Source organism: Nannospalax galili, unplaced genomic scaffold (genome assembly GCF_000622305.1).
Source record: "Nannospalax galili isolate Female #2095 unplaced genomic scaffold, S.galili_v1.0 scaffold307, whole genome shotgun sequence".
Taxonomy (NCBI): Eukaryota; Metazoa; Chordata; class Mammalia; order Rodentia; family Spalacidae; genus Nannospalax; species Nannospalax galili.
Window position 1 is genome coordinate 6,387,027 of NW_008359625.1, and position 26,110 is coordinate 6,413,136.

Genomic DNA, 26,110 nt, shown 5'->3' on the forward strand with positions numbered 1-26,110 from the left:
TTTAAGTTGCCAAAATCAGTTCAGAATAGATGGAAAACCTAACTAGTTAAAAAGCATGTAAAGAAGATAAAAAGGTATCCAAAGGTCTATCCAAATAAAACACCAGGGCCTGATTGGTTTCACATCCTCTCTATGGAGGAATTGGGTGACAGGAACCATCATAATCTCCCCCAAGGTTGGCAAGTGCCCAGTAGCTAAGGTTCCCAGTCACTGTAGTCAACAGCTGGCACATGCACTTGAGAAATTTCATACCCAAATTCAGACTTAAATCCGTCTGCTACCTTCAAGCAAGGATTTAGTTAATGATATTTATCTTTATATATTTACCATCATATAGCCATTAGATGAACAAACACAGAGATAATTCAACATCCACCATATGACAGGTTGGAAATGTTCCAAACGTTTTCTGTTACTACTTCAGAGAAGTGTTAGTATGTGTACAAATTCAAAATATTAAAAGGAAAAGTAAAATTGTGCTTTTTGTGGCACACATTCATTTAACAAGCATTCAAAGTTAAATATAAACATTTCCCTTGCGATGGGGACTTAGCTCTATAATACAGTGCTTGCCTAGCGAGTATGTGTGAGGTCCTGAGTTCCATCCCTAGCACCTACCCCCAAAAGGTTCCTTAGATAAAAAAAATTCTGGATACTTACTGAATATTCTGAAAAATAATTCATGAATCATTTTTCCTGTAATGCAAATGACAAAAGACAATATACTTTATATAACTGGTAACAACCAAAAATTTACTTAAATTTATTCAATTTTAAATAAACACTTTTTGATTTATTTACTATTTTATGAGTGTTTTGCTTGCATGTACTTGTAAATGCACTAATTGTGTGCAATTCCTGTGGAGACCAGAAAAGGGCATCAGCTCAATCCCCTTGAATTTGAGTTATGGACAGTTGTTAGCAACCATGTGGATGCTGGGAACCAAACCCAGTGCAGTCAGTGTTCTTAACCATGGAGCCATCTCTCCAGCCCCCAATTTTAAATTTTAGAGTAAAAGAACCAAATAGCTCAAATGACTAAATTCACTTTTTCTGGACTAACTTTGATTATTAAAACCTTAACTTTCCATCAAAAAATAACTGAAAGCTATAAAAGGAAAGTAGTACCAAAATTTTCTCTATGAGTAGATGAAACTATAAACTATGCTATCACACAATGGTTCTTTTAAAGGTCTATCTATGAACACAGCTACACCAGTAGAGAACATTTTAGAAATGGCACACAGAAACGGTCACCAGCGCTTGTATGTGAGAAATAAGAGTAGAGTTCTATCAGGATGGAAGGTACCCTTCACTAGATACTTCAGTTTTGAAAAAATTTTGCCACTTTTCCGTAAAAAGTTGGCAATACCTTTTAAAACTGTATATAAAGTTAAAGCCATGAGTTATGTGTAGACAGTTTATAACATTTGTTTTTCCATTTCAACACCAAATACTTAACAAGTGAAAAACGTACTAAATTAAAGCTAGTAAGTTATGTAATTAAAACTAGGTACAACTAAATTTAAAGACCAAATCTCTTTACTGACTGACACTTTGATTTTTGAGACAGGGTCTTATTTTGTAGCCCTAGCTGGTCTGGATCTCACTATGTAGACCAGGCTGACCTTGAACTCATACAGATTTGCCAGCTTCTGAAAGGCGTGTACCACCATGCTACTTTTTAAAGTAAATCAAATTATACCAAAATTTTCTCAAGTAATACTCATGGTACTAGAATTATACAAATTTGATTCTCATTGGAACTTCAGTGATTATTTAAGTCGCCCTACTTTAACATGCAGCAGAATTTTCAATACTAATATCTACTCACGAGTATTTTATGAATTTGCACATATAAAAAAAAGTTAGCAAACTATAGCTCACACACCAAAAAACAAAAAGATCAAACTAAAACAAAAAATGTTTAAAGAGAGTTTGATACTTCTAAAAATACATAAAACATTCTATATCACTTGAAACTTTTTACATTTTGCAAGCAAAATACTGATACTAAATGAATTCATTTGCCTAAGATTTAAAGATGTAAGCATATACAGGGTATGAATTTCTTGTCCAGTGTATCCACACTGTATATACTACTCCCCTGTTACTTAGTAGTCGCCTTTATCAGATTGTCAAAGTCAACAATCAACAGTAGCATCAATGCAAAATGTTATGTTTGTGGACCGTATTTCAACAGTTATCCAATTCCTGGTTGGTTATAACAAGAATTTAAGAGGAGATAAAGGCAATATAAGTAGACTGAAAAATCTTCAGTTTGGATTTTACTGTAGAAACAAGGGTCCAAATGGTCACTACCCCATTTTTTTTTCATTTCTTATAGCACTATTATTAGAAAGGCTTGGAAAATTTTATTCCAAATATTTTTCTATTTTTTTATTTTATGTGTATAAATGTATTGCCTGCATGTATATAAGTGTACCCCATATCATGTAATGCCCATGGAGACCAGAAGAGGGCATCAGATTCCCTGGAACTGGAGTTATGGATAGTTGTTAGCTGCCATGTGGGTGCTGGGAACTGAACCTGGGTCCTTTCCAAGAGCAGCCAGTGCTCTTAACCTCTGAGCCATCTCTCCAGTCCCCTATTACAAACATTTTTTAAAAGGTTTATTTTATTATTTTTATTTATGTTTGTGTCTGCATGTACTATGTATGTATGTGCACATGTCCAAGTGTCTGTGGAGGCCAGAACTTTTCATAGTTAATATTTACACAAATAAAGCACAACTTCAGATAGTTTAAATCTCACTTGGGGTTAATCAAAGAAATATGTACATATGGACAAGAGGTACTCTGAAAGACCTCAGCCTTCCATAGTACACAGCCCTTGATGCTGGCACTCTCCTCTTACACAACTGTCTTATTGTGGCAGACTATGACTCACATATAGTGAAGTAGATTACTGTATGGATTATATTACCTAGTTTTAACTAAGTCTTATGGGATGGGTAAACGGCTTGAAATAATTCCTATAGAGGGCCTGGAGAGATGGCTCAGCAGTTAAGAACATTGACTGCTCTTGCAGAGGACCTGGGTACAATTGCCAGCACCCACATGGCGGCTATGAACCATCCTTAACTCCAGTTCCAGGTGAATCTGAAACCCTCTTCTGACCTCTGTGGCATTGCATGACATGGGTGCACTTACATACATGCAAGTAATACACTCATACACATAAAAAAATAAAAATAATTAATAAAATTAAAAGACCTGGGTTTGGGGCTGGAGAGATAGCTCAGCAGTTAAGAACTCTGGTTGTTCTTGCAGAAGATCTGGGTTCGAATCCCAGTACCCACATGGCAGCTAACAACTGTCTGTAACTCCAGTCCCAGGGTATCCAACAGCCTTTTCTGACCTACGCGGCCAGTGCACGACATGAGCGCACTTACCTACATGCAGGCACTACACACATACACATAAAATTTAAAAAAAAAAAAAAAAAAAAAGACCCAGGTTCATTCCCAGTGCCCTAATGGCAGCTAAGAACCATCCTTAACTCTAGTTCCAGAGGAATCTATTGCCCTCTTCTAACTCTGAGGCATTGCACAACACGGGTACACTCACATACATGCAGGCAAATACACTCATACACACAAAATAAAAATTAAATTTTTTTTTTCAAAAAAAAGAATTCCCATAGAACAAGCCAGGTTGAAGACACAATTACTACTACAGAAAAAGTTAAAGCTAATGCTTTCCCTGCTCCTAGTCCAAGCTACTAGCCTGATACAAGATAAGAAAACCAACATAACACAAGGAGCTAATCCAGTGGTTCTCAACCAGGAATGGTTTTGCCTCCAGGAGACATCTAAGTGCCTAGAAGCAATCTGATGTCTGCTTATTGGGAGATGTGTTGTTGGCACCTACTGGGTAGAGGCCAGAGAATCAGCTAAATATCTATAATAAAATACATTGGGCACCACCTCTGACAATAGTGCTAAGACACCTTGATCTAACCATATCTGTCAAGAAACTTAGCTCATTTACAACAATTATTGAGAGTAGACATTGTGGTACTTAACCTGGGAGGTGAAGGTAGGAAGATCAAGAGTTCCAGGCTCAGCCTGAGCTACACAGTGAGACCCTATCTCAAAAGACAAAACAAACAAGGAAGGATAGTCTTCAGAGTCATGGAGTCTGGGTCCAAACCTCAGATCTTCCATGTAAGCAGTGTGCCCCAGGCCAGCTGCATAACCTTTCTAAACAAACTGCATCAAAAAATAAAATTTACGATATCTAATTCTCAGGGTTGTGAGAATTTACTATTTAATACATTTGAAAATGCACAGGATTTAAAAATAAAAAATAAAAATAACTTGAAGTGTTTGTTGCTTGGCTGTGTAACCTTGGGCAAGTTACTTAGCTCCATCCCCCACTGTGAGTTTCCTGACATACTCTATTTATTACATGAAAAGCACAAGCTTCATAAAGTTGATCTGAGAATCTCAGTGTCTGACACAAAGTAAATAATGAACTGAAATAACAACTGAATAAAATAGTTCACCAATCTGATTAGTAATAAAACTAACACATAGTAAAATTTATCACGTAAAACATTTCTGTGTATTAGTAAATGATTTTTTCCCTTTTTTTTAAATGTGTATGAATGTATTGCCTGCATGTATGTAAGTGCACCCATGTTGTGCAATGCGCAGAGGTCAGAAGAGGGCTTTGGATTTCCCTGGAACTGGAGTTAAGGATGGTTCGAAGCTGCCATGTGGGTGGTGGGAATAGAACCCGGGTCCTCTGCAAGAGCAGTCAGTGCTCTTAACTGCTGAGCCATCTCTCCAGCCCCAGTAAATGATTTCTGTAGCTCTACATCAACTATCTTTAGATACCCAATGACAGGCTATCATTTATTCATCTAGTATTTATAAAATCCCTACTGTGGGCTCAGGCTTGCACTGAGAGTTGAGGATATGGTGGTGAGAAAACTGTAAGTTCCTTACCTTGGAAGAATTCACAGGCTCTATTTAGTTCAGTTTTTTTTCCCAACCCTAAACATTTCTACTCCTTCCATTGTTCTTTAATAATTTAAGCAGGTTCTTATTCTGTTCACTGAATTTTCAAAATGCTACTCACAGGTTTTCCACAAAATAGAAGCTTTCCCTATTAACTATGGATTAAAATCACTTTAGTTTTTTAAAATGTAGATGTCAAAGCCTCATGCTGAAAAACCGTAACTTCTTGGGACAAGACCCAAGCATCTTCACTTTTTAAAGTTTTTCAGGTATTTCCAGCATTCATTCAAAATCAAACTGAAACTCTACTCTCAAATTTGTCATGCATACCTAACTAAAAAGAAGTATGTTTTAATTTTGTGTGGTCTGAAGATGCAGCCCAGCGGCAAAGCTCTTGCTTAGCATGCATGAGATCCTAGGTTCAATCCCTAGAACATGTATGTGATGGTTAATTTTTTTTTAGACAAGGCATTTCATTACAGCTTTAACATACTCAATAACAATTTCCAGAGCAAAGATACATCTCTTTCAAAAGTGGCTATAAAATTTTTAGGTTTACAGTTGAATTAATACAGTTATACAATATTGAACTCAGTATAAACCCTGTAAGACACAAAATTGAATGAGAATCTTGATCATCAACCTGATGAGTTTTAGAATCATCATGGAAACAAGCCTTTGGGAACGTCTCTGTGACAGATTTTCTAGATTAGGCTAACTGAGGTGAGATGACCAATGCTAAATGTGGGTGGCACTGTTCTAGAGGCTAGGGTTCTGGACTACATAAAAAGAAGAAAGAGAGCTGAGTACTAGCATTCCTTGGTCTCTGCTTCCTGACTGCAAATGCAATGTGACCAGCAGCCCCAAGCTCCAGTCACCATGCCTCGCGGCTATGAGTTCACACACAATGTGAGCCAAAATAAGCCCTTCCTCTGGTTGCTTCTGTCAGGCATTTTAGCACAGCAATGAGAAAAGTGTATGTATACAGTGAGTCTATTATTATTATTTCCCACAACTGTACCTCCGTAAGATTATTAATGGAGTCCAAGAAAGCACAGGGTTTTTTTGTTGTTGTTGTTTTTCTCAATTTTATTTTTGAGACAGGGTCTCCCTGTAGCCCCAGCTGTCCTGGAACTTGCTATGTAGACCAGACTGGCCTTGAACATACAAAGATCTGCCTGCCTCTGCCTCCCAGAAAGCACAGTTTTTAAAGAGTCATACTGGGGCTGGAGAGATGGCTCAGCAATTAAGAGCACTGGTTGCTCTCACAGAGGACATGGGTTTGGGTCCCAGTACCCATGTGGAGGCTAACAACTGTCTGTAACTCCAGTTTTAAAGGATCCGACACCCTCTTCTGTCCTCCATAAAAACTGCACAAAACACAGGTGCACTTACACACATTTAGGCACAATATACTCATACACATAAAATAATAATAAATTGCTGGGTGTGGTGGTGCACGCCTTTAATCCCAGCACTCAGGAGGCAGAGGTAGGTGGATCCTCTGTGAGTTTGAGGCCAGCCTGGTCTACAGAGTGAGTTCCAGGCAGCTGGACCTACAGGGAGACCCTGTCTCAAAAAAAAAATTGAGAAAAACAACAACAAAAAAAAAACCGCTGGGCATGCTTTAACGAGTCCTCCAGGTAATTTTCATGCACATTTAAACTTGAAAAACCCTGGAGTAGAGTAGCTGCCTACAAGCAGTACTGCTTGCTGTCGATCATCTATTTTCCATAGTGATTCTTGTAATTAACATTACCGCCAGCAATGAAAGAAAATCCCTACTTCTTCATGTTATCACCAGTGCTTGATGCTGTCAGGTATCTTCATTTCTACCAGTCTAATCTATATAAAAAGGTCTACTGGGGCTGGAGAAATGGCTCAGCGGTTAAGAACACTGACTGTTCTTGCAGAAGAGCTGGTTTTGAATCCCAGCACCCACATGACAGCTAACAACTGTCTGTAACTCCACTTTCATTCAAGGGCTCTGACAGCCTCTTCTGTCCTCCATAGGCATTGCACAACATGGGTGCACTTACTTACATGCAGGCATAATACTCATACACAAAATAAAATAATAAATAAAAATATTTAAAATAGTCTCTCATTGTGCATTTTAAAAAATTCTCCTAATTGTTTATGAGGTTAAAGGACATTTCAAATGTGTATTGGTCATTTTCTCCTATCTTATCTACCTACTGTTCTTTTTAATTAGGAAGGGACACAAGACTACCTTAACTCATTTACTTATTTTATTATTTGTTTTGTATGTGTGTGGTGTATGCATGTATGAATGCATGTACCTCTGTGTACACACATGCAGACTAGAGGTTGGTATTGTATGTGTTCTACTGCTTTCTACCTTTTTTTTGAGACCATCTCTCACTGAACCTGCAGCTTGCTGTTTCAGCTAGACTGATGGCCAGCAAGCCCCTGGGATCCCTGTCTCCCTCCTCTTCCAAGCACTGGTGTCACAGATCTAAACTCACTTAGGTTCTCATGCTTAAGCAGCAAGGACTTTAGCCACAGAGCCATCTCCCCAGGCTCTGCTGTGTTTTGATGCAGGATCTTTCTATCCCAGACTGGCTGCAAATTCGTAATCTCAGTTCTACCTTCTGAGAGCTGGGATTATAGGCTTGTATCACTTCTCCTAGCTACCTGTTCATATTTATTTTCAGTAATATTTCTTCATTTTCTACTCAAGATAAACAGTAATAATCAGAATGACCTAAGCTTTTTCTCAGTCATTTACTGAGGAAATATTTTTCTTAACCTCTTTTAAAGGCTGAATAAGAGCTGGATATGGTGGCACACTCCTATGATCTAAACGCTCATCCTTATGGGTACATGGCGAGTGTTTTACCCACTGACGTATTTCTATTTTAATCTTTCATCTATCTTTTTTCCCTCCTCCCTTTCATTCCTTTCTTTGGGGGGGGCATATGTGGAAATCAGAGGACAACTCTGTGGAGTATATTCTCTCCTTGCACTTTTAAATGGAGATCAAACTCAAGTCACCAGGCTTGTGTGGCAAGTGCCCTTACCTGCTGAGCTATCTCACCAGGCTCTTTATTTTTAATGTGGTCACATATATCTGTTTTGTGTGTGTGGTTCATGTTTTGAATCTTTATTTAAGAAATCTCTCCCTGGGCTGGAAGGATACCTCAACAGTAAAGCCCTAGGGTTTAAGGCCCTAGGGTTCTATCTCAAGCACCAAAAACCAAAAAGAAAAAGAAATGCTTGCATTGAGCTCATAAAATTGTGCCCTCTATGTTGCAAAAGCTTTTCAGCTTTGCCTTTTTGTTTATTTAATCTACTAGAAGCTGATTCTGAAGCATAGGAACAGGGTGGGGGTCCTGAGTTTGTTTATTTTTAGTGGTGGGGGGTTGTGAGTGCTGGTGCCAGGGCACACACGTGGAAGTCAGAGGACAACTTTGAGGAGTTGGTTCTCTCTTGCCACCGTGTGGGATTCAGGGATGGAACTCAGGACATCAGGCCTGTGTACATGCTCTATCTGCTGAGTCATCTAATTGGCCTCGAGTTGATTTACTTAATATGGTAAGCAAGTATTCCAGCAAGTCTGTATCCTTTCCCAACTAATTTACTACGTAACATTTTCTATCTACTCACTCCTCCCAACACAAGCATATAAAATTCATGAGCAACCTCTACCTATTTATATCTGCCAGTTTTAAATTCATATTTCCCTTTTTTCTTTTCTTTTTTAGGAGCCGCTTAGATACTCTACAAACTGTGCTTTAAAATCTATACCCAGGAGATCCTCAAGACCATTGTCCTTCTCTCCCCAAGGTCAGGTGATTCTGAATACCATTCACCATTAGATTTTCTCCCTTTTAAACAAATGAGCAGTCCAACTCACACTATATTAAAGTTCTATTTTAAGCAAAACTAGTCTACTTTTGATTTTCCTTATGTTAAAAGAAATTAACAAAAACTAAAGAAAACTATGGAGGGAGACAACAACCACAGGTGATCAGGAAATTTTAAAATATAAAAATCACATGACGAAACTAGAGTGGCAAGTTTGTTGGTAGTCTTGGTACAAGCATCTTATTTTAGCAATTGGTCTATTAAAAATAGTCGAATATTGTTACAAATAGATACTAATATGAGCTTTGGCTAGGAGTAAAGCTCCAGCAACACCTGGCATATAGCACTCAAAAAGTGTTGACTGAAAAACTGAATTAACTCTTTCTACTTTCTTTTAAAAAAATATTTATTATTTTTATTTTATGTGTATGAGTGTATTATTGCCTGCATGTAGGCAGGTGCACCTGTGTCATACAATGTCCTTGGAGGTCAGAAGAGGGCATTGGATTCCCCTGGAACTGGAGTTACAGATGGTTGTTAGCCAACATGTGGGTGCTGGGAATCGAACCCAGGTCCTCTGCAAGAACAGCCAGTGCTCTTACCCACTGAACCATCTCTCCAGCCCCCTCTATTTTCTTTAAGAATATTCTGGCTATTCTTACACTTTCACTTGAATACACTGGATTTGTTTATAATTCTGTATTCTGGATTTATTTGTCTACTTCTACAACTAATATGAGGACAAAGACTATCATTCATTTCTATAATACAGAACCTCCATACAACCCATGACAGAGATCTCCACATGTGATTTTTCTATTTTAGAGGAATGAATAAATATAACTAATGACTGCATATAGTACCCTAAGTGCTTAGTTGCATATCACCCATTCTTCTGATACATTATTTTATAAAAGTCTAAACGTGGTGTGTACTTAAATTTTTTACTTCTGGGACATGCACGCAGCTTCCAATTCCATCCTCCCACCATCCTTACAACAAACCAAGATGATATTCCTCCAAACTACAGTTTAGGAAACAAAATGATTTATTTGGCTTACTAACAGAGCATAGGGTGGTGATGGGAGAAACTTAAAAAGGTGTGGGCACATGTGGTCTTCCTTCCTACATCCTGGCTGGGACCCCCTGGTAGTGGCCCAAGATGGCAAAAGCTACCCCCTTCTCTCTGGCTTGCCCTGGCACTATCCTTAGTCCCTTCCCCTCATGCAGCTAAAGCCAATTGATTGGGTAAGATGGGTGACTGACTCCCTCTGCCCCTCCACTCCTATGAAGGGTCTATAGTCAAATTAGTTTGTGGTGATTGAAGCAAGCAGGTGAATTCCAGCTGGAGAAGGCATCTGTCCATTGCTTGCAAGTCTAGCTTACCACTTGGAGGACAAGCTCATCCAACATTGTGTCATGTGGTATTCTTGGTATGAGGGATAGTGTAGTGACAGTCCTTACTAACTAGTTGTCACATTTGTTTTTCTTACCTTTTTTTCCTTCTGCTGCTTCAGTCAACCTTCCCTATGGTCTTCTATTTCTTTCTTTAAAAAAATGTTTTACTATTTTTCTTTTATGTGTATGAGTGTTTGGCTTGCATGTATGTACGTGCACTTGTGTCGTGCAATGCCCAAGGAGGCAGGAGAGGGTGTCGGGTCCCCTGGAACTGGAGTTACAGATAGTTGTTAGCCACCATGTGGGAGTGAGGAAATGAACCCAGATCCTCTGAAAGAGCAACTAGTGCTCTTAACTGGTGAGCCATCTCTCTAGATAAACATGGACTAGAAAATTTAGTTCTGCTTCAGAGGTAACCTAATGATGGCACCCTCAGAATCCCATCTAAAAATGAAACTGTTTCTGACTCTCACTTAAGATGAACTTAGGTACTGACTTATGTACTCTTTGATTCATGAAGTGTGCTAACACCAAAGCCAAAACATGCATACAGTGCAAATGTCCTTCAGACAAAAAAAAAAAAAAAAGCTACTTCATCCACTTATTTCTTCTTCACATGTTGCTGGGATTAAAGGCATGCATCACCATGCTAGGCTTAGAGTGGAGAATTCTTGATAAATTTCTGAACCCTGTACAATACCAATTTTTCAGGCCTAAAGGAAAAGAAAAATCCAGACTTTACAGGAGAACATAGTGCTGCATAAATCAACGTAATTCTGAAAACAAACTGGAAAACAGAACTTTAGAGAAAACTACCACATCCTAGATGTGGGTAACTATATGGATTAAGAGTTCTGAAAAAAGGGCTGAGAAATGGCTCTGTGGTTAATGGACTTGCTGCTCTTGCAGAGGATCAGGTTCAGTTCCCAGCACCCAGGTCAGGTAGCTCGCAACTGCCTATAACTACAGTTCCAAAGGATCTGATGCCTTTTCTGGCCTCGGTGGGCACCAGGCACTCACATGGTGTACGTAAGACAATCAAGCACACACACACATACACACATAAAAAATTTTAGAAGAATAATTTTCTTAAACAGTACTGAAAAAGGAGGCTGGCAAAATGGCTCAGTGGGTAAAGGCTCTTGCCACCAAACTTGACGACTGAGTTTGATACCTGGAATCCACAAGGTGGAAGGAGGGAAGCAACTCCTGTAAACTGCTCTCTGATACACACACACACACACACACACACAATGTAAAAAAAAATTTTAAAAGAGTACTGAAAAGATTTGAGATTTCAGTTATTCAAGTAGCAGTACATACAACTGTAGACAAGTTTAAAAAGTTGAGTATGAGGCCAGGCGTGGTGGCGCACGCCTTTAATTCCAGTACTTGGGAGGCAGAGGCAGGCGATCTTTGTGAGTTCGAGGCCAGCCTGCTCTATATAGCGAGTTCCAGGACAGCTGGGGCTACAAGGAGACCCTGTCTCAAAAAAGAGAAAAAAAAAGTTGAGTATGATCCTGTATTGTACAACTCTCAACTTCAAAGAGTCTAGAAGCCAGGGGCAGAAATGTGCCTATAATCTTGGTTTCTCTAGAGGATGAAGCAGAAGCCTTGAGTCCTGGAGTTCAGGGCTTGGAAAATAACAGGACCTTTTTCTCTTAAAAATAAGTAGAATAAAGCTAGGCACAGAGAAGCATACCTGTAATCCCTTCATTGAGAAGGAAGAAGCAAGAGGCAGGAGGACAGGAGTTCAAGGTCATCCTCAGTCACATAGGAAGCTTGAGGTCAGTCTAGTCTATCTGAAGAGCCCCTACATAAAAACCCCCCAAACCAAAGCCGCCCACGCCTTTAATCTCAGCACTTGGGAGGCGGAGGCAGGTGGATCTCTGTGAGTTCATCTGGCCTCTGCAGGGAGAGGTAAATTTATACACATTTTAAACTTACATACATGGAGGCAAAAAAAAAAAAAAAAAATCACACAAAAACCCAAAAACAAACAAAAAACTAAAACCAGGGCCAGAAAGATGTCTTAGTAAAGATACTTCCTGCACAAGCCTGGTGACTTGAGTTAGAATTCCAAATCCATGTAAAGATGGACGGAGAGACTCAATTCCATACAGTTGTCCTCTGACCTCTAAAGGTAGTGGTGTGCACATGTGCATGCACACACATACTGACGTACACACACACACAGAGTTTAAAAAATAAAAGTAAAATTGAATTGAAATAAATGGTCTAGAGCTGCACTGATCAACACCTACAAGTTACATGAGGCCATTTAATTTTCAAATTCAGTTCCTCAGTCCTACCATGCCAAATGAGTGCACAACAGCCATACACACACCACTGCTGCCTACTGCTGTGCAGCAGAACATTTTAAACATCACAGAAAGTCTGTGACTTAAGAGTGCTAGTCTAGAGGAAGGTGGTATCAATGACAACAACGAAACCCTGCAAAACAGGAATGACTACTTCTTACAATAAATGGTAGTTCAGGGGCTGGAGAGATGGCTCAGCCTGGGTTCGAATCCCAGCACCCTCATGACAGCTAACAACTGTCTGTAACTCCAGTTCCAGGTGATCCAACAGCCTCTTCTGACCTCCGTGGGCATTGCACAACACGGGTGCACTTACCCACATGCAGGCAATACATGCATACACATAAAATAAAAATAATAAAGTATTTAAAAAAATGGTAGGTCAGTGGAGCACAGGTGGCCTGGAGGGTGACGGAAGGATTAGAGGGTGAAAGGAGGAGAGAAAATTTATATTTCTGGCAGTAAGAAAAGCATAAGACAAGTCAAATCTGAGGAATGTTGCTGAAAGAATGTAACAGTGGCACCTGCACCACTATAGTGTTAAAGTCAGACCGTAATGATAAGAATGGTATTTTACACAGGCAAGAGTCAATACAGAAAGAGGGAAGGAATATTTTTAAAAGAAAAATCAGTTACTAGGTCTCTCAAAATTTAGATTCATGGCAGGAGAGTGGTGGATACTTCATGTAGTAATAATTCACATTCTAGTTTCCAATGACTGAGTCAAAATGACAGTGACTCATACCAAGTGTTTAAAGTGCCTTGTTAAGTTACATTTAACTCTGAAAATGTAACACAAAAATTAGGAATCATACAATACTGTCCCAACATCTCACAAGTTGACATTGCTCATCAATTTTACTGTCCCCAGCTCATTTGCTTTCATGTCCTATTAAATTTTAACACATTCATTTCTCTCCTTAAAACATCATAATCTTATTCAATGAAAACAAATAAAAAAAAACTGAAACAAAAAAACCTGAAACACATCACATACAGACTCCAACTGTCATATCCACTGACCAGCAGCACCTCTTACCACACTCTGCTGACAACTTCTATCATAAAGTATCCTACTGAAGGCCATTACCATTTACACACTAATCCTTTTCTCTCTTGCCTCTGCAGAAATCTTGCCTTAGCACTTCCCACCTTTCTTAAATCATTGGTGTTTTACTCTCAAATGTTTCATTTTAGTATCCACGACCTTATGATTTTCATCATTAAAAGGTTTTTTGTTTTTTTTTGTTTTTTTTTTCTTTTCTAATCAGATGTGGTGGTGCACACCTTTAGTCCCGGGACTCAGAAGGCAGAGGCAGGTGGATCTCTGTGAGTTCCAGGCCTGATGGGGCTACAGGGAGCACCTTTCTCAAAAAAAAATTCTTGAGTCAGGCACAGGGGTACACAACTGTAATTCTAACACTCAGAAGGCCGAGGCAAGAAAACTTTAAATTTGTGGTCAGTTTGGGATACCTAATTTTCTCAAAAACTTAAAATTTAATTAAACAAAAAATAATTTGATTCTATTTCCCTTACTTGCCATAGTCCATTTCTCTGTTCCCCTTCACAAAATTAATCCTTGTGCTATAACAAAACACCCAAGGCTGAGTAATTTATAAAGAAAAAGGGTTATTTGTCTTACAAGTCTGGAAGATAGAGGGTTCAAACACTATAGAACCAGAGTATTGGTGAGGTCCTCTGATTGTGTCACAACACCGCAACGGCAAAGGACTCAAGTGCAATAAGCTGCGTATCTTAGTTTTCTAACAGTACTAGATAGTTAAACAGGTTATCAGAGCGGTTCTTATTTCCACATTCACTCAGGAACCTAGGCTGATGGATAATTTATCATTTATAACATGGCTTTCAAAGAAAGTATCATAGTAATCATCTCCATTCCAGCTAGCCAGAATACAAGGAGGAGATGTGTATGTGCCAGACCTACAACAGGCATACATCATTTGTGTTCATACTCTACTATCTGGAACTTAATCCCATGATCACACCTACCTGACTACACGGTAGAAAGGCCATCTGCTGATATACTAAAGAGAAAATGAGATGTGAATATCATGAACAGTTTTCACCCCAGGGCCTCATTTCAACCTCCAGAGTCATATATCCAATTACTCACTCAAAATCTTGGACAGCATTAGCTCTATGTCTTAAATTTAGCATGCCCCACACTGAATTCTTGATCTGTGTCTTCTCCTTTCCCCTTAACATCTCTTTTTCTTCAACACTTCCCATTCAATCTATCAATAAATCCAAGGGCTAGGATGTGGCTCTGTGGTACGACAGCTACCTAGCATGTAAAAAGTCTTGGGTTTGATCACTAGCACTGTGGGGGAGAAGCCTTACTTGATCTACTTTCAAGCCATCCAAAATCTGACCCCTTTACCTGCTACCACTCTCGCCTAAATAACTGCAATGCTGCTCTGTGGTTCTCTTGCTTCCATCCTGCTTCTTTGCAGTCTATTATCTACACAGTAACCAAAGTAAGAAAGAAAGGGTAGAGAAAAGGCTCAGCCAGTAAAGTACTTGCATCTGGGCAGGAAGACATGAGTTCAGATCCGCAGTGCCCGTGTAAATAGCCAGGCATGGTGGTATGTTCTAGAATCAACACTAGAGAGGTGGACAGGAGAATCCTGGTCAAATTGTTAAGTTCCAGGTTCAGCAAGAGATCTTGTGAATCTCAAAAAAATGAGGTGGAAAGCAATTAAAAAAGACACATGATATCAACCTCCGGTCTCCACATGCATAAATGAGCATATGCACATGAGTACACATATGCATGCACAAGTGAGCAAGTTACATATACACCACATTCATGGAAGCTATGAGATCATGTCACTCAGCCCTGGCTGCTCAAATCCTCAATAACTATTTTCCTTTAAAATGTCAAAGCCCCTCCAATGGCCTTTGGCCATGCCTCCCACCCTTCTTGAATTTACCTTCGTTGAGTTACTCCAGCAACTTTGGCTCTTGCTTTTTCTTAACTAAGCAAGGCACAGTCCCTACATGGAACCTCTGAACTAGTTAGTTCTACTTGAAATGCTGTTTTCTGACCCCCTGAAGTTTTTAAAATGCTACTTTGCCACATGAGGCCTACCATGATTTCCCTGTTCTAAACTGTAGTCTAGTTCCCCCCAGCCCTACTTTGCTTTACTTGAATTTTTCCATAGTACTTAATACCTTCAAACACTATAATTTCCCTTTGGAAGCTAGGCTCAAGTGTACATGCCTGTAACCCCAGCACTCAGAAGGCTGAGGGAAGAGAATCATGAGTTCAAGGCTAACTTGGGCTACATACCAACCTTAGCTACAGAGTGAGACACCAACTCAAAAAACTAAAAAAGAAATAAGTATTTATTTGGGTTTTTTGTTTTGACACGGGTTTTCATGTAGACTAAGCTGGCCTCAAATTCACTGAGTAGCCAAGGATAATCTTGAAGTCCTGATCCACTCCCACCACCTGAGTGCCAGGATTACAGGTGTATGCCATCATAGCACCTAATGATTTCTTTTTTGTCTACTTATAATTTATCTGCCCCCACAACCCCTAACACATATATACCTCCTAGAAAAAAGGTAGAGATTTTTGTTTTGAAACATATTCCTAATCATGTAAAATATTACTTGACATATTGTTGGCACTCATTTATTGAATATATGAATAGCTATTGTTCTATGCAATGACTCAATGCAAAAGCCAGCAATGTAGTTCAATGGATAGCAAAGCTAACAGGGACCATAGTTTTAAAATGCCAAAGCAAAGTCATGTTTATCACCTTCCTGATAAAACCATGACCTAATTTTTCTACTATCATGTTAAGTTTTATCTCTTTCCCTTGAATTGCTTATCCAATAAGTCAACAGGTTACCATTTCATGTTTCTTGCATTCAAAGGTAGCTTCAAGACAAAACAGGTTTAACAAAAGTCAAACAGTTTTAGGTTAATCATAAGAACTGTCAAAATTTCTCAACTACAGGGGCTGGAGAGATGGCTCAGCAGTTAAAAGCACTTACTGCTCTTGAAGAAGACCTAGGTTCATTTCCCAGCACCGACATGGCAGCTAACTCCAGTTCTAGGTAATCTCCTCAGGCACTGGACCACATAAGTACACTAACACAGCCTATGTTAAGTATGCTATTGGATCCCCACCACCACCTGTTTTTTGCGACAGAGTCTCACTATGTAGCCTTGGCCAGCCTGGAGCTCTCTATATAGACTAAGTTTGCCTCTGCCTCTCAAGTGTTGGGATTAAAGGCATGAGCCACCACATGTGGTAGATTTTCTTTTAAAACAAATATGCAACAAAGATTTCTGAAAGAAGTCTTAAATACACTTACCTATTGTCTTGAAATTCAGCAGAAAAAAATAATGGTACTATTAATTTGGTGACAGCTTCAACATATTCATCATCTCACTTTATTCTCATACCAATCCTGTAAGCCACTTAACATACTTGGGCTAACAAAAGACGTTCACAGCACAACATGGGGGGTAGGAGAGATCAAGAGATGCCAACAAAAAACATGCAATGAATTATGTATTAAGATAATGAAACTTACTTGAAATTGTGTAACTTTCTGTTAATATAAGAAGGCATGTATAGGAAGAATCTATGGATGTAGACAATCACGTAAAAAACTTAAGAGATGGATACTTTCAGTGGCTTTAGAAAACCAATGTAAGGACTACTGAATTCTTTGAACTGTATCTGAAGTTTTCTGGAAATACAGTAATGTAATGGGGGAGAGGGGATGTGGGTATACCTCAATAGTAGACTATGAGCTTGACAAGCACAAAGCACTGGGTTTACCTCCTGACACAAAAAACAAAAGCAAAAAAAGACAACTGAAAAAGAAAAAAAAAGTGTTTTATTTAAAATTAAAATAGTGCCTTATCTTTTAACAGCAAAAAAAAAGTCATAAACACAATAACTGGTATTCATAAAAAACAGGATATTTAAAAAAATATTTATATGTTTATTTTATGCGTATGAGTGTATTGCCAGCATGAATGTAAGTGTACTTGTGTCGTGTAATGCCTGAGGAAGTCAAGAGGAGTCAGATCCTCTGGAACTGGAGTTACAGATGGTTGTTAGCCAACATGTGGGGTGCTGGGAATTGAACCCAGGTCCTCTGCAAAAGCAGCCAGTGCTCTTAACTACTGAGCCATCTCTCCAACCGCCCCAAAACAGGATATTAAAAAAATATATTTTATTTACTTTTATTTTATGTGTATGAGTGTATTGCCTGCATGTATGTAAGTGTACCCATGTTGTGCAATGCCCATGGAGGTCAGAAGAGGGCATTGGATCCCCTGGAACTGGAATTACAGATGGTTATTAGCTGCCATGTCGGTGCTGGGAGCCAAACCTGGGTTCTCTGCAAGAGCAGCCAGTGCTCTTAACCTCTGAGCCATCTTTCCAGTCCCCCAAATAGGGTATTTTTATAATAGAAATGAGATTCTCTTTAAACAGAACATAATAAAAAACGTATAACAAGAACTCTTTAAAAAATAACTAAGGGATGGCTCAATGGGTAAAATTCTTGCTGTGCAATCATGAGGACCAGTGTTTGGATTCCCAGTACCTATGCAAAATGCCAGCTGTAGTGGTGCATGCCTGTAATCCCAACTCTGGGAGGCAGAGACAGAAGGCTCCCAGGGGCTTGCAAGTTAGCCAATCTAGCCAATCAGTGAGCTCCAGGTTCAATAAAAGACCCTATCTCAAAAATTAAGGTGGAGGAGGGGCTGGAGAGATGGCTCAGTGGTTAAGAACAGTGTTCTTGCAGAAGATCCGGATTTGAATCCCAGCACCCATATGGCAGCTAACAACTGTCTGTAACTCCAGTCCCAGGGGACCCCACAGCCTCTTCTGACCTCCCCGGGCATTGCACAACACGGGTGCACTCACCTACATGCAGACAGTACATGCATACACATAAAATAAAAATAATAAATAAAATTAAAAAAAATTAAGGTGGAGGGTGGTAGGGGATGATACTCAACCTTGACCTCTGGCCTCCACATGCATATGCATAGGCACATACACATACACACAGGACCACACACACACACAAAACCTATTACTTAACACTCAAAACTCATAATTGTTTATTTTCTCCTTTAAGCTACAGAGAGATTTCTTGGGAGTATATACTGTGAACAAAAGAAAAAAGGTAGGACTAAGGTATGATATACAGAAAGGTGTAAGTTCTATAAATTATTTTCAACTTCACTCCTAGTATCAGCATTCCCCTTTAACATTAAAAATACAAGTTTGCTGCTAGACAGAAAACATAGGGGTTTTTGTTTTGTTTTGTTTTTCTTTTACTCATACTGCCCTGGCTTGCCTTGAATTCTCTTTGTAGCTGAGGCAGGCCTTGAACTCCTGAAAGATCACCCTCCCAAGTACTGGGACTACATGTATGCACTGGCCATACCTGACTCATAAGAAAATATAGTTTTCAAATATTAAGTCAATAGGGGAACAATGACAACCAGTATGTTAAACTGTTTCAAACTACTCAAAAATGACTAATGTAAAACATCCTAGTTTTATTTGTTAGGATGGTTCTAAAAATAGAAAGCCAAATTTTTCTGATGTTATTAAAGGTACATTTAGTACAAAAAAATGAAAATATTTCTCGATTTAAATGCTAAATATCTTTTATAATGTAATATGATTTTAACTAGCATTTTAAAAGATAACCAAATGAAAGGAAAAAATCAGAATGTTTTGTATTAAATAGGGCTTATTAATTCATAATGTGCTGTTAGAGAAGGAGAAAAAACAAACTATTTCACATATGTATACAGTAGATCAATTTAAAATGCTTATTTCTGGGGGCTGGAGAGATGGCTCAGCAGTTCAGAACACTGGCTGTTCTTGCAAAAGACCCGGGTTTGAATCCCAGCACGCACATGGCAGCTAACAACTGTCTGTAACTCCAGCTCCAGGGGATCCGACAACCTCTTCTGTCTTCCGTGGGTATTGCACGACATGGATGCACTTAACTGTGTGCAGGCAATACACACATACACATAAAATAAAATAAAACATTAAAAATAAAATGTTTATTTCTGGGGCTGGAAAGATGGTTCAACGGTTAAGAGCACTGGATGCTCTTACAAAGGACTTGGGTTTGATTTCCAGCACCCACATGGCAGCTAACAACAACTCGAAACTCTAATTCCAGGGGATCCAATGCTTTCTTCTGATTTCTGCTGGCATTGCACAACACAGGTGCACTTACACACATACAGCTAATACACTCATACACATAAAATATTTAAAATTAATTAATTAATTAAAATGCTTATTTCTTACAGTGGAAGATTGTTTTTAAAAACTGTCCTACAGCTCTGAAGTAATCTGAAAACCATGATCCTATGGTACATTTGTCCCCAAAATGCTATCAATAACTATAGCTGCAAAGTAAGAATGAAAATGATGCTTCGTTTGATGTTGCTGAGCTTCCATACAAAATATAGTTAATTGAGTTCAGGGCAATTTTTACATTCTATATAAGGCATTCTCAGGGCCCAGGAAGGAGTGCAAAGTTAGTGGGCATCAATTTCCCTAAATATGCATAGTCTTGATATTGGAAGGAACAATAATAGGTTTTTATTTTATTTTTTTTAAGCTCAAGAGAAAACATGGAAACCTCAGATGGTAGAAGGGAGAAAGAAATAATTGCTTAAAATTAGAGTAGAGGCTGCATTAGGTTTCTTCTGACTATCATGCTCATTAAGTATGTTAGTAAATTAGGTTGATAGAAGATGAAAAATAAAAACTGTCTCATAGAACTCAAGGCATCCAATGGAATATTTAAGGACTGTGTGAACAAATGAGGATGTGTGTTTTGTTACACTAACATCAAGATAACTGTAACACCATGATTAAGAAAGCACACCATAACCTCAAAAGGCAGCGAAGCTCCCAAACAGGCCCACTTATTCTGAATTCAAAAGTTCTATAATTATTTATAATTCGGGCTTTGCAGAAGAACCAATATAGACAAAGAGAAAAAAATAAAGAACTCCAAATAATCCAACTTCTGAGGAAGACAAAATCTAGAAAGAACTACTGACAAACAGGCTTATCTTAATAGCAATTTGATATGGAAATAGGAACAAACAAGATTTTTTTTTTTTTCTGGTCTTTTTGAGACAGGGTCTCCCTGTAACCCCAGCTGTCCTGGAACTCACTATGTAGACCAGGCTGGCCTTGAACTCACAGAGATCCGCCTGCCTCTGCCTCCAAGTGCTGGGATTAAAGGCGTGCACCACCATGCCTGGCCAAACAAGATTTTAAAAAATATTTTATTTATTATTTTTATTTTATGTGTATGCGTGTATTGCCTACTTGTAGGTAAGTGCACCATGTCATGCAATACCCGAGGAGGACAGAAGAGGCTGTCGGATCCCCTGGAACTGGAGTTACGGACAGTTGTTAGCTGCCATGTGGATGCTGGTCTTCTACAAGAACAACCAGTGATTTCTTAACCGCTGAGCCATCTCTCCAGCCCCACAAACAAGATTTTTAAAAAGGGGATTATGATAAGAAGTTCACTAAGTATTCATCTAAATTAATAGCAAGGTATCAAAGAAACAAAATGCACATGTGTAGCTCTGAAGGAGAAATCAGTTTTCCATGGAGAAAAATGGAAAACAAAGAGCACTGAGCAGCTGCCCTAGTCTATGACTTGGTAGGTAACAGATCTTAGACAACACCAAAGCACAGTGAAGACAACCCCAGCTCCTTCTGTCTCAATCTAAGACTATAGGTTTCCAGCTGCCATTAGACCTCTTCATCCTAATCAGAAAAGCAGGGGACAGAAAAAACAAGGACAGTCTGACTGCTCTAGTCTTTTATTTCCATTACAATTTTTCTGGTCCAGTGAACATAATTAAATCAAATTGAAGCCCCCAGCCCAACATTCCTTTCTCCTACTTACGGCCAGCAGACAGCATATATAAGTGACTGATACCAGATAATTTTCTAAATAAAATGGTGAGTGGATGGATGCCTAAAGGGAGCCCTTAAGTCGGGAAAAAGGAGTTCAGAAAGGGGTGGGGGGAGCCACAAACATACTGAAGACAAACAGCTACTTACTTTTTTTCCCCTAAAGGAAATCTCTGTAAACATCTAAACAGGTATTAGCAGCAACAGCCAGAACTGCATAAGCACCTAAGTGGGAACCACTTTTCAGGGGTATGATGCAATCTAACCTGGCACGGTTCACAAAGATGTATTTTAATACAGTGAGCCTCATTATAAAGGAGATCCCATCCTAGAGTATTCCCTAGCCAGTACGTTATTATAATTACACAGCTTAGCCAAGACTGGCAACAGAGAGATCTTGAAAACAAAAAATACAATTCTAATTGTCTTGGAATTTTAAGAAGCTCCCTCCTCCAGAAATACAGCATAAGAGGAACAGGTAGTAAATATCACACCCTGGTATCACACATTTTAAAAAATGTATGTATTTATTACACCATCTGGTAATAACCATGCACCATACCATACCATATGGTCACAGGAAGAAAGTATCATCAAGGAAATATAAATGGTCAGAAGTGACTGTTTAATACCAAAAGTATACACACATTCACTTAATAAATATTTAGTAAGTTCCTGTCTTTTATCAGAATCTTTTATGTTGGGCACCTGCAGAGTAATAAAAATACAAAGAATCTGTTCACTCTCCAAGATTATTTTAAATACAATAGTCTGCAGTCTATGTTAAAGATGCTCAACAGGCAGGTGGATCTCTGTGAGTTCAAGGCCAGCCTGGTCTACCTAGTGAGTTACAGGTCAGCTGGGGCTACAGGGAGACCTGTCTCAAAAAGACCAGAAAAAAAAAAAAAAAAAAAAGAAAAAAAAAGATGCTTGATAATAGAAAAAATTTTTAAATAACCAAAATGTTCAAAAACAGTATCAGTTAAATAAACCATACTTTATCTAAAGACATACTAAGTTTTGCTATCTATTAAGTTTATAAAGTCACAAATCCATATATAATGTATTATACAACTATTAAAAAAAGACTAGATATTATACACCAAAATGTTTATTAACAATTGCACACTAGTGGCTAAATAGTTTTTTTTAACTTTTTATACTTACTCTTCTAATTTTAAATAATGAACATATTTTTTCTACAATTAGTTTTAGTGGAGCTGAAATTTCTCTCTGACAATTTTTTTAAAGTCAGGTAAGATAAATATTTATAATAAAATGTCATTATACACAAGCATGGTTCTTCATTTCTTTCCATGTATTTAATAATTACAGATATTCCCTTAAGTGCATATAAAGAACACAGTTCAATTTTTAAAATCTACAGGACATTTCAGTTGCCTGTCAACTTTAAGTTTAAAACTGTTTATTGCTGGGTGTAGGGACGCATATTTGTAATCTCGGCACTTAGTTGGTGAAGGCAGGTGGATCAGGAGTTCTAGGAGAGCTTCAGTCATACAAGTCCCTGGCAAGCCTGAGCTACGTAATACCCTATCTCAAACAAAAGCAACTATTTCCTGGAGAAATTAATTTTATTACGCATAACTTTTTTTTGGGGGGGGTTCTTTTTGAGACAGGGTCTCTCTGTAGCCCCAGCTGTCCTGGAACTCACTATGTAGACCAGGCTGGCCTTGAACTCACAGAGATCTGCCTGCGTCTGCCTTCCGGGTGCTGGGATTAAAGGTGTGTGCCACCATACATTTTTATCTATAGTCGAGAAGTCCACTATTTATTCATAACCTCCTCGAACCCAAATATATTTAGTATCTTTTACAGAGAAGACAATTATTCATCACTAAATATTAAAACATTGGGGGGTGAGGATCAGTGGGAAACACTTGTCTTTTAACTAAATTTTTGCCCGGTGTGGCACATGCCTTCAATCCGAGCACTCGGGAGGCAGAGGCAGGCGGATCTCTGTGAATTCGAGGCCAGCCTGGTCTATATAGTGAGTTCCAGGACAGCTGGGGCTACAGGGAGACCCTGTCTCAAAAAGACAAAAAAGACAAAAAAATAATAATAATAATAATACAAGTTCAGGCGATATGAACATGTTCAATTACTGGCAATTTAAATTTGCCTTCATCTAACCTAGAAGTTCTCAAGTGCTGGCACAGGAGAGCTGCCCAGAAAGCATGTCAACAGAAAGCCAAGGCCTTAACAGACTACTTAGAATCTTGGGGGTTGGGGGGCATGTTCAAACAATCTGACCCTTTTAAGAAAACAGGGTAAAAAGTTTACAAAAGCCAGGTGTGGTGGTGCATGCCTCTAATCCCAGCACTCAGGAGGCAGAGGCAGGCGGATCTCTGTGAGTTCAAGGCCAGCCTGGTGTACATAGTAAGTTCCAGGGCAGCTGGGGCTACAGGGAGACCCTGTCTCAAAAAGACCAAAAAAGAAAATGAAAAAGAAAAGAAGTTACAAAAGTCTTCTCTATAGAAATGCAAACTGTCCTAATAACTCTGAAACAAAGTTCTCAAATCAAAGCCATAATCAGAGAATTATCATTTTATAACCCCTACTCATTAATTTATCCATATTTCTATTCCACCATGGTCCTCAAATATGCACACAAGTCAGGAAAAGTACACACCATTGCAGAGTAAAGCCCAGAGGCACCTGTACCTACCAAGACAAAGGCATATATCCGACTCCTGGAGAAAAGAGACAGCAGATGTGACCCCAGCATTTCTCCATTAAAAACAATGTATCCTAAAAATAAATTTCCATGTCAACGGAACAAAGCTGTTTATAAATAAGAAGGAATGTGGAGGTGTGGGGAAGACAAGAGGAAGCTTCAGCAAGTTAAGTACCAAAAGCCAGGAAACAAGGCAGAATGAATATAAGTAGGGACAAGGGAAACAGACTCAACTAGGAAATGGATGAAGGGAAGAACTTTATCCTTGTACTCCAAGAAGCTGGGAGGAATAAGTAAATGTGCATACTGGAAAGTGGAAGTATTTTAAATTAAGAAATTAAAAACAGAAATTTAGACTAGTTCAAATGATGGTACAAAACACATTTGGGCATAGATTTAAAAGGGTGCAAAACAAACTATTGTGAACAGACTGCAACTAAATACATCAAGTATATCGGCTGAGTTTCCAAAGTAAATATAACGGAGCAGGTAACAGAAAGTTGCAGAAAGGGGGTACCATGAGAATTGGGAAATCTAAGTAGCAGGAAAACAAAGAGAGAGAACTTTAAACAAAGTCAACAAAATTAAGTCATATGTAACCAATCACTATAAAGCACAGATATATACCTTATTACACTGTAAAATACTGTATTGTTTTATGTAATAAAATGCCCAATACTAAATGTAAGTTTCTTGTATTGCCCCCCCCAAAAGTAACTGATGAGGTAATAAGTTCAATGATGCAAAGACAGGCTGACGGAATCAGGTACTAAAGACAGGTAAAAATGAACGGGGAAGGAAGAAATAGGACAAAAAATGAGGGCAACATAAATCATCAGATCTACTAAGAAACTATGAAGGGTACGAATAACGCAGTGTGTATGAACACTGCAAGGCCAGCCCAAATCGCTAGCAGTGCGAGGGAGTAAAGAGCCAAGTGAAACCTGATGGAATCTTGACAGCTTGAGGGTTCCAGAGAGTGAGGAGCCCCAAAGTGTCCAGAAGGGTTTGCGAAGATAACCAGAGATAAGGACGTCGCGGAGCGGTGGAATGAGGCAGAGGGGCCTCCAGAGGGCTGGGCAGGAGAGGGGCAGGCACTCCTTAGTGGAAGCTCGGCTTAGACCGCAGGTAGGTCCGCCGAGTGGGAAAGGAACGGGGCTGGTGGATGGGGACAGGATGGGGGTGACCGGGCAGCATCAGAAATCGGGGACCGGAGCCCTGGGAAGGGAAAAGCTTCGGAAACAGTGAAACGTGGGCATGAAAAAGTAAACACACCAAAATCATCCGCCGGGCCAAACAGGTGAAGAGAGGACCCCCGCCTGACTCCCCGCCGCAAACAAGTAGGAAAGTGGGAGGGGGCGAGGGCATGCAAGGGAGTGGAGGGATGCCCTCCATCATCACCAGCAGGGACCCGGGATGGGGGTCCTGCCCGGCCCTGGCCTCCATCCCCGCCGGTCGGCAGGAGAACGCGAGGGTCCGAGGATGCAGGGCCGGCTCCTCGGCCAGGCGTGACCTTCTCCACCGCCCCGGAGCCCCCGCAGCCCCGGCCCCGCCGCCGGGGAAGCCCGGCCGCCGTGTTTACGCAGCTGGGAGTCTCCGCTGGGCGCCGCACGACCAATGTCCCCCTCCCCGCGGCGGCCGGAGCTTCTCGTCCCCCTCGAACGGTGGCCGGCCGCGCCCGCGCCCCTCACTCACCTCCTCAGGAATGGCCGGGTCGGCAGCCGAGGAGGCCGCGGCGCCCGCGCCGGCCTCGGGCTCCATGTCTCCGTTGAACAGAGCCTGGCCCTGCTCGCCGCCGCCGCCGGCACCGCCGCCGCCGCTCAGCGCCGCCATCTTCGAAGCGCAAGCCGGGCCCGAGCTGCCGCCGCGGGGCGGGGAGGGGGAAGGGAGGCACAGGGCG

At 39.8% G+C, this 26,110-nt stretch overlaps 1 protein-coding gene across 4 annotated transcripts in view; it reads right to left on the bottom strand.

Annotated features, from left to right (window-relative positions):
• Braf (B-Raf proto-oncogene, serine/threonine kinase) overlaps positions 1-26,101 on the bottom strand; it is a 153,939-nt gene extending 127,838 nt beyond the window's left edge. For all 4 annotated transcript variants that reach the window (XM_008823521.3, XM_029558871.1, XM_029558872.1 and 1 more), the window contains exon 1: positions 25,906-26,101. In XM_008823521.3, coding sequence (XP_008821743.1) covers positions 25,906-26,043 — 138 coding nt within the window. In that variant the 5' untranslated portion in view covers positions 26,044-26,101. The remainder of the gene's footprint in view (positions 1-25,905) is intronic.
• Positions 26,102-26,110: the final 9 nt, after the last annotated feature.